General features: G+C 39.2%; 1 protein-coding gene across 2 annotated transcripts; it reads left to right on the forward strand.

Annotated features, from left to right (window-relative positions):
• The first annotated feature begins 139 nt into the window (after window positions 1-139).
• LOC132113803 (palmitoyltransferase ZDHHC5-B-like) lies at window positions 140-12,754 on the forward strand. Of its 2 annotated transcripts, XM_059521820.1 has the most exons (13): window positions 140-362; window positions 1,791-3,043; window positions 3,126-3,247; window positions 3,692-3,849; window positions 3,968-4,140; window positions 4,243-4,345; window positions 4,466-4,557; window positions 4,651-4,765; window positions 6,164-6,272; window positions 6,384-6,490; window positions 10,291-11,039; window positions 11,352-11,374; window positions 12,191-12,326. In XM_059521820.1, the coding sequence occupies exons 2-12, from the start codon at window positions 2,907-2,909 to the stop codon at window positions 11,371-11,373; spliced, it is 1,887 nt and encodes a 628-aa protein (XP_059377803.1). In that variant the 5' UTR covers window positions 140-362; window positions 1,791-2,906; the 3' UTR covers window position 11,374; window positions 12,191-12,326. The 2 variants fall into 2 exon arrangements, with proteins under 2 accessions (XP_059377803.1, XP_059377802.1); XM_059521819.1 differs by lacking the exon at window positions 11,352-11,374 and having other exon boundaries at window positions 12,191-12,754.
• The last annotated feature ends 1,425 nt before the right edge of the window (window positions 12,755-14,179 follow it).

A 14,179-nucleotide genomic window follows, 5' to 3' on the forward strand; every position in this document is an offset into this window, starting at 1 on the left:
AGAATCTTTTCCTGCATTTCCTTATACCGGTGTCCTTAAATGATGATGGGACCGAAGATGATGATGATGATGTTGATGTCTTGTTAAGGGTTTTATTTTTGGCTTATACTCCGTATAGGATAAACGACTTGGGGAGTTTTCAGCCCCGGGCGTACACAGATCAAAAGCCTTTTCCCAAGCAGTAGAAAGACAGTGAGATTAAGGGAGAGAGAGGATAGACAGAGCTGAAGCTCCTCTCTCATCTGATAATAACGCTGCCCCGAGCCAGGATGCAGAAGAGAAACCAAGTCTCCAGATCACAGGACGTGTGAATAAACGCCAGCCATTTAAAATACGTAAACATTCGGGACATCCGACACTGCGTGAGTATATTCGAGTGGATGACATTTATAATAGATGTGCTGTTTAAATTAAAAGTGTTTAGGCAGGTAGCTGTTTGCTTTTGATATGTTTCGACCGAGGATCGATATCGCCGCATTTGAGCTTCTTTCAGTGTTGGCTCGAACAACTGGAGTCCGAGGCTTCACTTTGAGGCCTAGTTTAACAAAGCGAAACACCAAGCGAAAAGTTAAATTATCGTATTTCGGTGCGGTTTATTAGTTAATTTTGCTAATATTTGATCAACGTGTATTTTACTTGTGTTTTGTAATCCAAACTGTCTTGTTTTACTGTGTAAGGTAGTGTTATGGAGGGCGATATTAGCTGGGACGGTAAGATAACCAAAAACGGGACACAACCGTAGTGTTTTTGACTCAGATTAAGCTTTTTTTTGTGTGTGTGTGTGAAATAGTTAATGCTTTGAAATTGAACTAACATCTGGACTCAGCTGACCCATTTGGTTCGTGTTTGTGCTGTAGTGATTGACTGTGCCCCCTAATTAGTTGTCTACCTAGACAGCATTTATGGGCTTTATGGTTCTATTCAGATGTGTGCAATCCACATATGATACCCTGAAATGCTTTCTATGTAGATATGTAGATAGGCAGCTCAAAAAGCTTTCATATATATATATATATATATATATATATATATTTACTCTTACTCCGAATGCACTGCAGTCATCTATACAGTAAACTGGAGTTGACCTATAAGCATCACAGCTAGCCATTTTTGTCAAAAAAAAGGGGGTCAATTTTGTTTGACTATTAAATTGTTGAAATGACTATTGTGGGCGAGTGACATCCTAACATAATTTTCCAGTTTGTTAATCATTATGTGGTACAATCAGATATCATCTGACATCTATCTTTCTTTTCATTATTGATTCAACATTGATGGTCAGGTATGATTTAATGTTTATGAATTAATCAAATATATATTTATTTCCCATGTGAAGTGAATTGGTTTTCAGGTGTTACTGTGAATGAAGAGAACAGGAGCGGCAAGAGAAGATTATAAGTGGTGTATTAAGGCTTGTCTATTCAAGACTCAAGGTCACTAAGTGGTCAGTGTGACAGTAAACCCAAGGAGATAAAGGGGATTGTAAAAGGGGGATAGGGTTGAATTGTATACAGTAAACCTGTTGGAGAAAACAGGAAAAAAAGAGGCACACCCTTTCCTGGTGAGTCAGAAGTTGTGACACAGGGCAACAAAAAAGTGTGATCAGGTTTCAACACGATGTGTGTGTACACAGATGTAGGTTTCACAATTCATTGCTTTTTGTTCCGTCTTGTTCATGTGATCATTCGTATGATATTTGCTGCTTGGAACCGGTATGGCGAACTTCAAGAATGTGTAAGATCAGGTCACGAGTTCATATCTACGTGTTTAATTATCTTTTCTTCTCATAGATACCGCTCAGGCCAGTTAAGGAATCAGAAAGGAGGAGGACGGCATTTTAGACTCCTCAGTCACATCCTTGTGAGGAAGAAGGGCCTCATGGGACACTATGCAGGGTTAAAATGGTTTTGCACACTCGTGTGTTATCACAACCTGGAGTTTTCAACCCCGGACGCATACGGATTGTGTGCAGTTGCGATGGTGGACAAGCACTCTGGTGTGGGCGTACATTTTTTGCATATGGATTGCATCTGAAAAGCAACTTATCAAGTGGATATCTGCACTTACAAGATTCATGTGACCTGGCAAACCGTTTTTTTCTGTTCACTTTTCGGCCAGTTTGTCTATCTTCAAAGTGTGAGCTTAGATCATCTCAGAGTGGAGAATGAGCTCTCATTTAGGGCACAAGACATCAAGAGCTCTGTTTCATGTTTTGTACTCATAATTACTGTCTTTTCTTAGACGGACTGTTCCGGAGGGAAATCCAGACTCCTTTGAGATTGTAGAAAGAAAGCTTTTTTTTTTTTTTTTTCCTCTCATACTTTTTGCTTCACTGTATACCTCCCACCAAAAAAATTTTTTTTTCCCTTTAGTAGTCTAACATCATTCTCACGTGCACTCATCTGCTATGATGCTTTGAGAGATGTGAGATTGGTCTCTAAGTGAGTACTGTATGAATGCCTGATCTCAAACGGCTGCTTCCTTTGAGCTCTTTTTGGTCTAACACGGGGGTTTACCAGAGATTTGCACTAAAAGAGCATTGCTGTCACTTGATTTTCCTTTTATTGACCAAATCTTGTTACATTCAAGCCATATGAACTTATTTTTGATGAAGCTAGAGCTATTTTTGTATTACAGTGAAGTCATAGAAATATTTCATATTATGTGTATATAAATTTAGTCTATTTTTTTATGTATCAACACACATGTATACAAAGACATCTGCACCTTTTTACGTTAACGATTGTTTTTGGTAAGAAATGCACCTTTTTTTATGAGAACATAATCTATTTCACTGAATTTATTGTTATGGCCATGGCTACACATCATCCTCACTCGGGTGGGAGACGTGTTTCCTTCGCTCTCTGACGCCTCCCCCGGTTCCCTCGGTTTTTTGACATCTCCAAATGCCTGTGGGTCTTAGTGTGGGTGGGGCTCTCGGAGACCCCTCTCCATCCTGTTCATTCCACCCCAGTCGCTATGTGCCTGTGTCTGCAGCAGCCGCCTTCCTTGTGGGGGCCACGACACTGTTTCTCTGTTTTACGTGCGTAGAACCTCAATACATTAATATAGAAATTCAATGTATCAGAATTTCTGTAAGTGTAACGAGAGGCATCTCTGTGCAGGTGTCCGTGGCTGTCAGAGCGGTTCTCCTCCTCCATTCCAATCTATAATGTTGTGATCTTCCTCTTCACACTGGCCAATTTCTGTATGGCCACATTCATGGACCCTGGCATTTTTCCTAGAGGTACATACTTACAAAAATTAGAAATGTTTCTTGAGCAGCAAATCAGCATATTGATTTCTGAAGGATCATGTAACACTCAAGAATTCAGCTTCACCATCTCAAATACATTACATAAAAAAAAAAAAATATTTTAACAGTTACTGTTATATACAGGTATTATTGTATTTTTGATCAAATAAATTCATCCATGATTAGTGTAAGAGACCTCTTTTGAAAACATTACAAGTTTTACAATTCAAATGTATTTTTTGCACAGATACACTATTAATTAAAATAAACATATTACTTTAACATGTCATAAGTAAAAGAAACCTTAGTGGTCCTTAAATTAGGCTTAATATTTTAAAGCGAAATATACTTGTCTTATATTTTTCGTGTTGATTTTGTGTTGAAGTGTGACCTGGACATTTCTTAGCAGTTTTCATGAGATTGTATGTTTTGCAGCTGAAGAAGATGAGGATAAAGAAGATGATTTCCGGGCTCCGCTTTATAAGACGGTGGAGGTGAGGGGCATTCAGGTGCGGATGAAGTGGTGCTCCTCTTGTCGCTTTTACAGACCACCGCGCTGTTCACACTGCTCTGTGTGTGACAACTGTGTGGAGGTACACAGACATTCAGCATATTTTCACACTAAACCAAGTCTTCAGTGTTTGATTTAAGTCTTTTTGACTTGACTTGGGCTCTATTATTGTCTAAATGCATGTGTGTTTCTGTGTTTAGGAGTTTGACCATCACTGCCCATGGGTGAACAACTGCATTGGAAGGCGGAATTATCGTTATTTCTTTCTGTTCCTGCTCTCGCTCACTATTCACATTATGAATGTGTTTGGCTTCAGTTTGCTATACATCCTCCATCACACTAAACAACTGGACCAGGTCCACTCTGCAGTCACGTATCCTTTATACACACCGCACTTACATATGCATGTGCACATGATGTAATCTCATGAATACACATCAACCATGTTTTTTGGTATCCTTAACACACTACTCAGTATGGCGGTGATGTGTGTAGCTGGCCTGTTTTTCGTCCCAGTTGCAGGGCTCACTGGGTTCCATTTTGTTCTTGTAGCCAGAGGGAGAACAACCAATGAACAGGTGCGTGTGTGTGTGTTCGGTGTGTTCCTTGTCCACAATGTATGTGTTTGCTCAAATAGAATGATGTGATTTTTCTGATTTCTAAGGGCTTGTTCTCAAATTTCCTCTCTTCACCCTCAGGTGACTGGGAAGTTCAGAGGCGGCGCTAACCCCTTCACACATGGGTGCTTGAAAAACATTGCACACATGCTTTGCAGTTCACAGGCTCCCAGGTTCACAAATCATATTTTCTAACAAATAAAGATGTGTTTTGCAGATTATGTTGGATTTAAAGTTCTAATTCTATGTATATGTTTTTTGTACAGGTATCTTGGTCGCTTGCGAAAGCCTCGTTCTGTTCAGGTCCAGCCACCATTTCTGCGGCCACCTCTGTCTGAAGCCCAACTAGCAGCTAAAGTCCTGGATAATGGCATCCAACAGGTACAAACACAATCATACACTTAGTTTTTTTTCTTGCTAAGAGTCATGGTTGGCAGCTGCAGTGCTTTGCAATGGAGTAGGTCTGTAAAGCTTTTTTTTATTTTATTTTTTTTCATTTTTTTGTTTATAATAGATAAACAATAATATTAATTAAAGCATGTTATGCTAATGCTTGAGCACTTTTTACCATGTTTTAGAGGTGTAAGTGATGTGTGCTACTGGTTAAAGATCTGAGCTGTGTTTCCCAAAAGCATTGTAAGCCTAAGTAGATTATAGAACCATTGCCACTAATGGTCTCTGGGATCAGCTTTGTTTACGATGCTTTTGAGAAAAGCAACCCTGAGTTGCTGGTCAGCCAGTAAGTGTTGATTTAATTGCGTATATAATGAATGCTAATTCATATTGTTAAAATATTTATTATGAATGTTATCTTTACCTGTTTTAGTCTAATAAATATTTGGATACGTTTTGTGCTTTTTTAATTTTTTTATATTGGTTATGCTTTTCTGACACATAAACAAAAATTATTCACATTAGTTGTAAAACTCAATATCAGTCAATCTTTTCCATCCTTAATTCACAAACCGTACACTACGTAATATTTGGCATACTCTTATTTTGTCTATGTAGAGAGTTATTTTTCGGACTATAAGTCGCACCTGAGTATAAGTCGCATCAGTCCAAAAATACGTCATGACGAGGAAAAAAACATATATAAGTCGCACCGGACTATAAGTCACATTTATTTAGAACCAGGAACAAAGAGAAAACATTACAGTCTACAGCCGCGAGAGGGCGCTCTATGGTGCTCAGTGAAGGCTACAGGAGCACTGAGCAGTATAGAGCGCCCTCTGGCAGCTGTAGACTGTAATGTTTTCTCTTTGTTCATTTCTCTCGGTTCATGTCAAATTAATTTTGATAAGTCGCACCTGACTATAAGTTGCAGGACCAGCCAAACTATGAAAAAAAGTGTGACTTATAGTCCGGAAAATAAGGTAACTTTCTTTTGAAAGTAACTGACATATATGTGTAAGATCTCAGACTAGAACAGGTTCCTAAAATCCCTTTAGATGAGTAGGCTATTTTTGTTAAAAGAGTTGCTCTGTGTGTGTGTGTACTTCAGGGGAAATCGTGGCCTAGTGGTTAGAGAGTATGACTCCTAACCTTAAGGTTGTGGGTTCGAGTCTCGGGCCAGCAATACCATGACTTATGTGCCCTTGAGCAAGGCACTGAACCCCCAACTGCTCCCCGAGCACCGCAGCATAAATGGCTGCCCACTGCTCCGGGTGTGTGTTCACTGCTGTGTGTGTGCACTTTGGATGGGTTAAATGCAGAGCACAAATTCTGAGTATGGGTCACCATACTTGGCTGTATGTCACGTCACTTTTTTTTTTTCAGTGTAAAAGTAGTTTGGAGATAATGGAGAGTCAGTCCACTGATGCTGACCCCCCTCCACCACCTAAACCAGAGCACAGATACCCTGGGCTGCCTCACACACAAAATGAAGGTGAGTGCACACACAGATGTATCATACCCGTCAGATAATTTACATTGTCACTAGAGCAATTTTTTGACTGTTTTTATAACTTTTTTTTAATATATCTTTTCTTCCCATCAGAGTGCAGCTTGCTGACTGAGACTCCACCCACACCTTCATTATATAAATACAAGCTGGCCTACAGCAGTCCAGGAAAAAAACACACAGCCTCAACACTTTCAAGCAAAGTAAGTCTAAGTGAAGTACACACAAATACAGGCAAGTTCAGGTACTGAAACTGTAAAATGTATTTTTTGTTTGTTTGAGACAACCATAATCTACTGCACTTGAGGTTTGCATTGCATTTTTTTTTTTTTTTTAGTTAATAAGTTGAATCCTTTCTTTTATTATTTTTCTTGAAAACCTGAAATCACTGGCAGTCAGTGAGCGAGTAAGTTTAGTTGTGAGTTATCCGTTGTTATGGTGTGTTTTGCACCTTGCTCTTGTGTTTCGTCATTTTGACTCTGCAGTTGTTGCGTTTTATTCAAGCTGGACCCTATCCTGTTGCTGTTTTCCTCTTGTTCTGAAGCATAACTTTCCTGGAATCATTTCATTCATCCATTCTGTAAAAATGGCATGAGTGTACACTGTGTTCCTAATTATTATGCAAGTGACATATCAATAGGATTTCAGTGGAATAAAGAGTCAGATTTTTGTTTGTGTTGTTTTTCACAACATTTCAGGTAGTCAATAGTTTGCCAGGTATTCTTAGGGAAATGGAAACTTTACTTAAAGAGGTTGTTCCACATTATTAAAGGGTTAGTTCGCCCAATTTGCAAAATTATATAATTAATAACTTACACTCATGTTGTTCCAAACCCGTAAGACCTCCGTTTATCTTTGGAACACAGTTTAAGATATTTTAGATTTAGTCAGAGAGCTCTCAGTCCCTCCATTGAAGCTGTGTGTACGCTATACTGTCCATGTCCAGAAAGGTAAGAAAAACATCATCAAAGTAGTCCATGTGACATCAGAGGGTCAGTTAGAATTTTTTTGAAGCATCGAAAATACATTTTGGTCCAAAAATAGCAAAAACTACGACTTTATTCAGCATTGTCTTCTCTTCCGTGTCTGTTGTGAGAGAGTTCAAAACAAAGCAGTTTGTCATTTCCGGTTCGCGAACGAATCATTCGATGTAACCGGATCTTTTTGAACCAGTACACCAAATCGAAATGAATCGTTTTAAACGGTTCGCATCTATAATACGCATTAATCCACAAATGACTTAAGCTGTTAACTTTTTTAATGTGGCTGACACTCCCTCTGAGTTCAAACAAACCAATATCCTGCAGTAATGCATGCACTCAAACAGTACACTGACTGAACTGCTGTGAAGAAAAAACTGAAGATGAACACCGAGCCGAGCCAGATAATGACTCGTTCACGATGCATGAAAATCATTTTATTTCAGAGAACACTATTCTTCATTTAATAACGCAGCAGAAAATGGTTTATATCTTGCAGACGTAATTTTGACACCCTAAAATGACCTTACATCTCACTTCCCAATATTCCAACCAAATCATCACCCACCGCCTCCTTGTTGAGGTTGCAGTCTCATTGGAATAGGATGGCCATTCATCTACTATTAGAAATTCATTTATCTGGACCATCCATCGTACTGAAGCATTCGTAAGTGAATAAAACTATTTGAAAACAAGTCTTTGTGTGTTTCTACAGCCACTGTGCAAGTTTCTCTTTGTGAGGTTTGATTAGCAGTGACTGAAACACAGTTTTAAACACAACTGTCAGTCTGCATGCAGAGGATCTTGAGACGCCATTAGCTTCAAACACCTGTCTGCTGCTCAGCAGTAGGTTTTTTTACAGCTGCCATTACAATACAGTTCATTTGTTTGAAAGAAACTTTCCTTAATAAATCTTTATCTGACCGAGATCTTCTGTGCTCTACGTCACTCACAAATCTTTTGACGGTTCAATAATCTCTATTCGCTTTTAGCAAGGTTCTGATGCCTTTTGCAAGACATTGCATTGTTTCATACTTTTCATCTTCAGAAAGATCTCTCTTCCTCACCATATTTCATGAGAACTGTGACTTGCTTAATAATGTTGAACAACCTCTTTAAGTAGGGTTTGCATTTCCCTAAGAATACCTGGCAAACTATTGACCAAACCAGTCTGAGATTGATACCAGTTACCTGAAATGTTGTGAAAAACAACACAAACAAAATCTGACTCTTTATTCCACTGAAATCCTATTGATATGTCACTTGCATAATAATTTGGAACACAGTGTAGTGTCAAATACTCCTTGATGTTTTAAACATAATTCTTGTGCATTCATATGTTCCTACAGAGCCCCTAAAGGAGACGTGGTGATGGGAAGAAAAATTATTTGCATTCATTCCCAAAACTTTTGAATTTGATCGCATTGTTTGCATTTTTTCTCATAAAGGTTTTGCACTCCAGTGAATATCAATTATTTTATTTTTTTGTTTAAATATGTGAAAATATTCACCTTGGTGGACAATAAAGTCCAAAAATGTTGTTCACTCACAAATCTTTTGCATTCGCCATTGCGTTTGCCATGCCACTTTGCATGTGAAATACAATATAGTGCTCATTCCGATGCCCTAATCCCTTCATCTTTAAAGGGTTTGACCTCCAGAGTGAGATCTTTAAAGGGAGGAAGGATGTAAGGGACCAAAAAACGGTTCTCTGGAATGCACTTCTCTATCATCTTGCTGGGCCAATTAAGGTGGTGCAATCATTGCACAATTAAACCTGTGGAAAGAATGATAGGAGCAAAGATTTCATCAGTTGTACCCTTTGAAATCCTTCGTTCAGCAGGGCCCTTTTAAGTGGCCAGTTTTGAGCTCTTTGGTTTTGAACAGTCCTTAAATGGGTCATATGACACAAATCAAGTTTTCCTTTCACTTTGGAGTGTTACAAGCTGTTTGTGAATAGATAAGACCCCTAAAAATGCAAAGACTAAAGTCTCAAACCCAAAGAGATATTCTTTATAAAAGTTAAGACTCGTCCACACCCTCCTAAAATGCCTTGTTTAAACACGCCCCCACGTCTGCATCACTGTGTGGGAAGATTTGCGTAATGTTCACGCAAAGAAAGAAGGTGGAACTTTGATTCTTACTGTAGTGTTGTTTCTGCTACCGCCATGTTGTGGATATGCTGTGTTTCATTGTGAAAGCGAAACTACTTTCTTTTGGCTTTCCAAAAGGGGACACGACTAGAAATCAGTGGTTAAGTTGTATTTACAACACTGTTCCAAACAGTTCAACCCAAATATTCAGATGTGTGCTGCACATTTTATGTAGGTTGAGGACTGTTACCTGAACCTGCAGACTAGCCTACAATGTGTCTTTGGCACAAAGGCTGTTTTTATAAAGGGAGGCAGTTCCAACTTTGCAAGGACAGTCTGGTGCATCTGACTCACAGCCTGTAAGCATGTTTTCATATCTAAAGAATTTGCCACTGATGATTCAAGCGTGAGGTTTGAGCAGTATAGAGTAGCACTTGTTGTTTGTAGCATCACAGTATAGGGCCGTAACATTTTCATCTCACGCTTGAGGTATTAATTTTTATTATTAATTTATTAATTATTAATTTTTATACACAAAATAACTTTTTAGCAATGTTATATGACCCTTTAAAAATAGCAGCCATGATTGTTCTTACATCGAAGTGCCCTTCGGAGGTGGATTTACCCAATTTGGAACACAGCGATAGTTTCTCCTCACTCCATATTAGTTCCATGAAATTTTTGAGCAAACACATAAGTTTAGCTTGAAACTGCAAAGTTTTACAGTGGAACACAAAAACATTGAAATGTAATTTGTCCTCCAATCTCATAATTTTTCCATCACCACATCCCTTTAGGAGCTCTGTATGTCCCTTTATACGGTGTGGTTTGTTCAAACTTTCAGTTGTGTGCCATCTTTCATCTCTTTGGTGATGCTTCAGCTGCTGAGGATGTTTGCTGTACCTTTTCTGTCTTTCTTTTTCCTCTCAGATGAGTCGAGGGAACAGTATGACCGAGTCTCCCTCTGTCCCCGTCACCACTGGGCAGCCCAGCTACTGCTCAGACCCCAGTTTGTCAAGCCGGGGGGGTGCGGGGTGCCGTGGGGGAGGGGAGGGAGGTAGAGCAGGCTCGGGGGGCCTGGGTGGGGGCTCTGGGTTTGGTGGGCGATCTTACCCTTCTTTTACTGACACCCTACTCCAGTCAGCAGCAGCCTCTTGCTCCTCAAGCCTTCGCTCTGCCCAAACGGCCCACAATGCCCTCGGGCCCCTCATCTCTGAGGGTACAACCTCCACTAGCTACAAGAGTTTAGCCAATCAGACACGCAACGGCAGCTTGTCATATGAAAGTCTGCTGACACCCTCCGAAAGCCCAGAGTTTGAGTCTGCTGCTAACGAGCTGTCCCCGCCCAGACCGCAGCCTCCGCACTCTCTTAGCACAGCACCAGGGGCCCCACATATTTTGGGGTACACGTCCCCTTTTCTATCTGCTCAGCAGAGGGAGGGCTCTCTCCAGGCCTGCCCTGCCCCCCTAAGACCCTCCCCCAACAGAGCTTTACTGTGCCCAACAAGCTCACCCCCTTCTAGGGCTCCGCCCCTTTCTCCCAGTGCTCGCTCATTGGGCTCCCATCCTCCTGGCCCCGCCCCTGGTCCTACACCTCTGGGCAAATCACTGTCCTATGGAGGTGGCGCCGAGTTACAGCACCGCCCCTCTAGCTCAGGGGGTGGGACGCCGATGCCGAAGTGAGTAATGCCTGCAGATTTAGCTGTCTCTCTCTTTCACCCCTCAGAAAAACATGCACGCGTGTGTGTGTGTGTGATGGTCAAGTAGAACATTGAGGTCAAGTCTTCGTGTTTGTATTCATTTGGTCTGGTCTTTCTTCTCTTTGTTCAGTAACACTGTCTCTTTCTTCCTGCAACCCATTGCCACTCTACTGTCCCTCAAATTTCTGTACACACCCTCCATCTTTCTCTGTCCTTTTTCCTTCTCTGTTCTCTTCTTTACGTTCATCTGCTCTGTTCTGCCCTCCCCTCCTCCTGCCTTGTGGCCATAAGGATGACTCTGTCTCTGTGCTAAGGTTCGTCTCATTTTGCTTCTGTAATTTTGAGGTCTTCAAAGTCAACATGAAAGTGAAATTATTTACTTGCCTAAAACATTCAGAGTTTTAGATTAGTGCACATGAAAGTTAAGAAATATTTTTTATGCTTTGAAAACGTAATGTTTTTCTGGTTTTCTGAGGTATTTTACATTTTTGTGAACTTTGCAGATTTGTCACCTAGCTGTATGCCAGTGTTTTATTTATAGCTGGGTTACATTTATACATTTATAGCTGTATAATTTCCAGATTGTTTTTTTTCTTTTTTAATAAATGTATTTTTAATATTAAAATATTTTGTAAATATTAGTAATATAAAATGCACTGCTAAAAATAAAAAGTCATCATTATACTGGTCCAGGGAACAGTTTGCCAGGGCATTGAAGGCAAGTGAAGCAGAACTGACCTTTAGAACTGGCCAGGAGAAAAAAAAATCCTTCCTCTTGAGCCCTGGTGATTTATTGAAAAAAATGTTGCAATGATAATAGCAAATTATACATTTGAAACGGAATGAACAGTATTGTAAATGCTCTCAATGGTAACCGTGACCTTAATCTTCCAATCATTTGCTGAGGAAATCATTTCACAGTATTATAGTAATTAAATGGCTTGTGAATGTCGATTCATGTTGGCTTTAAACAAAGTTTGCAAATGTCTTGCTTGCGTTGTCTGTGTCTCATGTATCCGTCCAACACTTTCAATGCATCCAGTGTTTTTGGTTAAATTATTAGGCTTTTTTCACATGCATCCTTTAACGTTTACTTATATCTCTCTCTTTTTTCCCCCACCAACCATTAGCTCGACTATTAAACAAAACATGGCCAATCATAACACCCACTCACACAAACCTGCAGGAGGGGTGAAGAAAGTGACTGGTGTTGGAGGAACGACCTATGAGATCTCAGTTATGAATGACTGACACAAAAGAATCCGGATTCACTCTGCAGTTTTCTCCTTGATCAGATGGATGTAAAGCTGCTCAACCACACATGCAAAAAAAGCATACAAGACTACAAAGAAGAATCCTAAGTGTTTCCCAATCCAACTTTATCAGTCACTGTGGAGGACATACTATGAGAACATGGACCAGTGAAGACAAAACTTACAGCATTTTGTTTTCTGAATATCAATATGGTACAGAAATACCACAGACTTTCTTTGTAATTTAAAGCATCATTTGGTACATCAGTGTATTTCCTACTGATTTGTACACAAGACTGTCCAATGATCATTGGATATTCAGCCATGGTAGGCAGGACCATGCGAGACACACTGATGCCTCATTCAGAATGACGTCGACAGAAACCAAAAGCCTCTCAGCAGTCAGCCAATAAGCATACATAAATCACTGTTCAGTCTTGCAGATTCTATAGCACTCAGTTTCTATAGAAAAATATAGAAAAATCACCAAAAATTACAATTCTGTCATCGTTTAACACCCTGATGTCATTCCATCCAAACCCATATGATTGACTTTCTTCTGTGGAACACAAAATGAGATATTTTAATGAATGTTCAAGCTGCTCTTTTCCAGACAATAGTGTGCACATGTTTTCCAGTTCCAACAAAGACAAAAAAGGCCATAAAAGTGGTCAATACAACTTCTAAAGTCTTCTTAAGCAGTGGTTCTCAACCACTTTGGGGAAACGTCTAAAATGAATTAAAATTATTTAAAATAAGAGATTGAGTTAAATAAGTAAAAATCAAGATATTGCTTATCTTAATTCACCCACCTTGAGGAACCAGGATTCCCACTGTCTTTAAAAAAATGCATCTTGATGTACTGTACGAGGAAGCCAAATTTTTTAATGTGTGATTTCTAAACCTGGAAAAGTCAAGAAAATCAAAAAACACTTATAACTCCATGGGCTTTTTTAGAATGAATGTTCATTTTTTTAGCCAAGTTTAAAAACAATCCTTATCCTCAATCATTATTAAGTCTTTGGGCTTTTGAAAATGTATTGGACAATGGGAAACTTGGAGTCAAAAAGGTTTGAGAACCACTGTTGAAAAATCTTATGATAGCTGACAGATGCAAAATGCAACAATTGTTGTGTAAAACGTTCATGTGTGTCGATCACAGAACTGTCATTTTTGGGTGAACTATTTCTACTAGAACTATTTTTTTTCCCCATTATTATTTTATATATAGAGGTACAGATGTATACGTGTTAAGTTTGATAAAGAATATAATATTAAGATGCAGGCATATATGATGTATGATTGTTTGTGTTAGGTTGGATGGTGTTTGTCAGATTTATATGATGAAATTCTCAGCCAAAGACTCGGTCTGTTTGACAGATAGCACACTCAGCAAGTAGGAATTAATGTATCTAAAGACACACAAGTTACTAGAGCTCAACATATTAAGCAAAGATTATTTACATGTACTGAAGATATCATGCAAATTGTAACTTTGTGTCGGTGTGTTCTCCAATCAAGAGCCATACTCTCTTGACACATGGTCAGCCAATCACAAGAGAGTTTATTTATTCAGCTAGAGGAGGCCAGTGCAGTACATGCTGGATGCACCATCATATTGATTTTGAAAATTCATTCTTTATTTTATTGTTTTATTTTTTTTAAGTGGACATTGGTTAAATAGCTAGAGTACAGTGATTATCTCCTCATAGATGTATAATATAAGATTGATTGTATTTGTCTATGTGAGAGAATGAGTGTGAAATTTTATTTGAACTTACCTGACTGTTGTACAAGAGCACATTCCAACTATCCTTTTGGTTCAGATCAGAGGTCGTTCACAACTTTTCTTTCTGCTTTTTGAGG

The sequence above is a fragment of the Carassius carassius genome, chromosome 33 (assembly GCF_963082965.1).
Source record: "Carassius carassius chromosome 33, fCarCar2.1, whole genome shotgun sequence".
Classification (NCBI taxonomy): domain Eukaryota; kingdom Metazoa; phylum Chordata; class Actinopteri; order Cypriniformes; family Cyprinidae; genus Carassius; species Carassius carassius.

Bases quoted from the DNA above. Each gene is read 5' to 3' on its own strand.
- LOC132113803 (XM_059521819.1), top strand. From the start codon at position 2,907: ATGCCTGTGGGTCTTAGTGTGGGTGGGGCTCTCGGAGACCCCTCTCCA. The intron at 4,141-4,242 runs GTATCCTTTATA...CACACTACTCAG, and splicing joins CAGGTCCACTCTGCAGTCAC to TATGGCGGTGATGTGTGTAG. The intron at 4,346-4,465 runs GTGCGTGTGTGT...CTTCACCCTCAG, and splicing joins GGAGAACAACCAATGAACAG to GTGACTGGGAAGTTCAGAGG.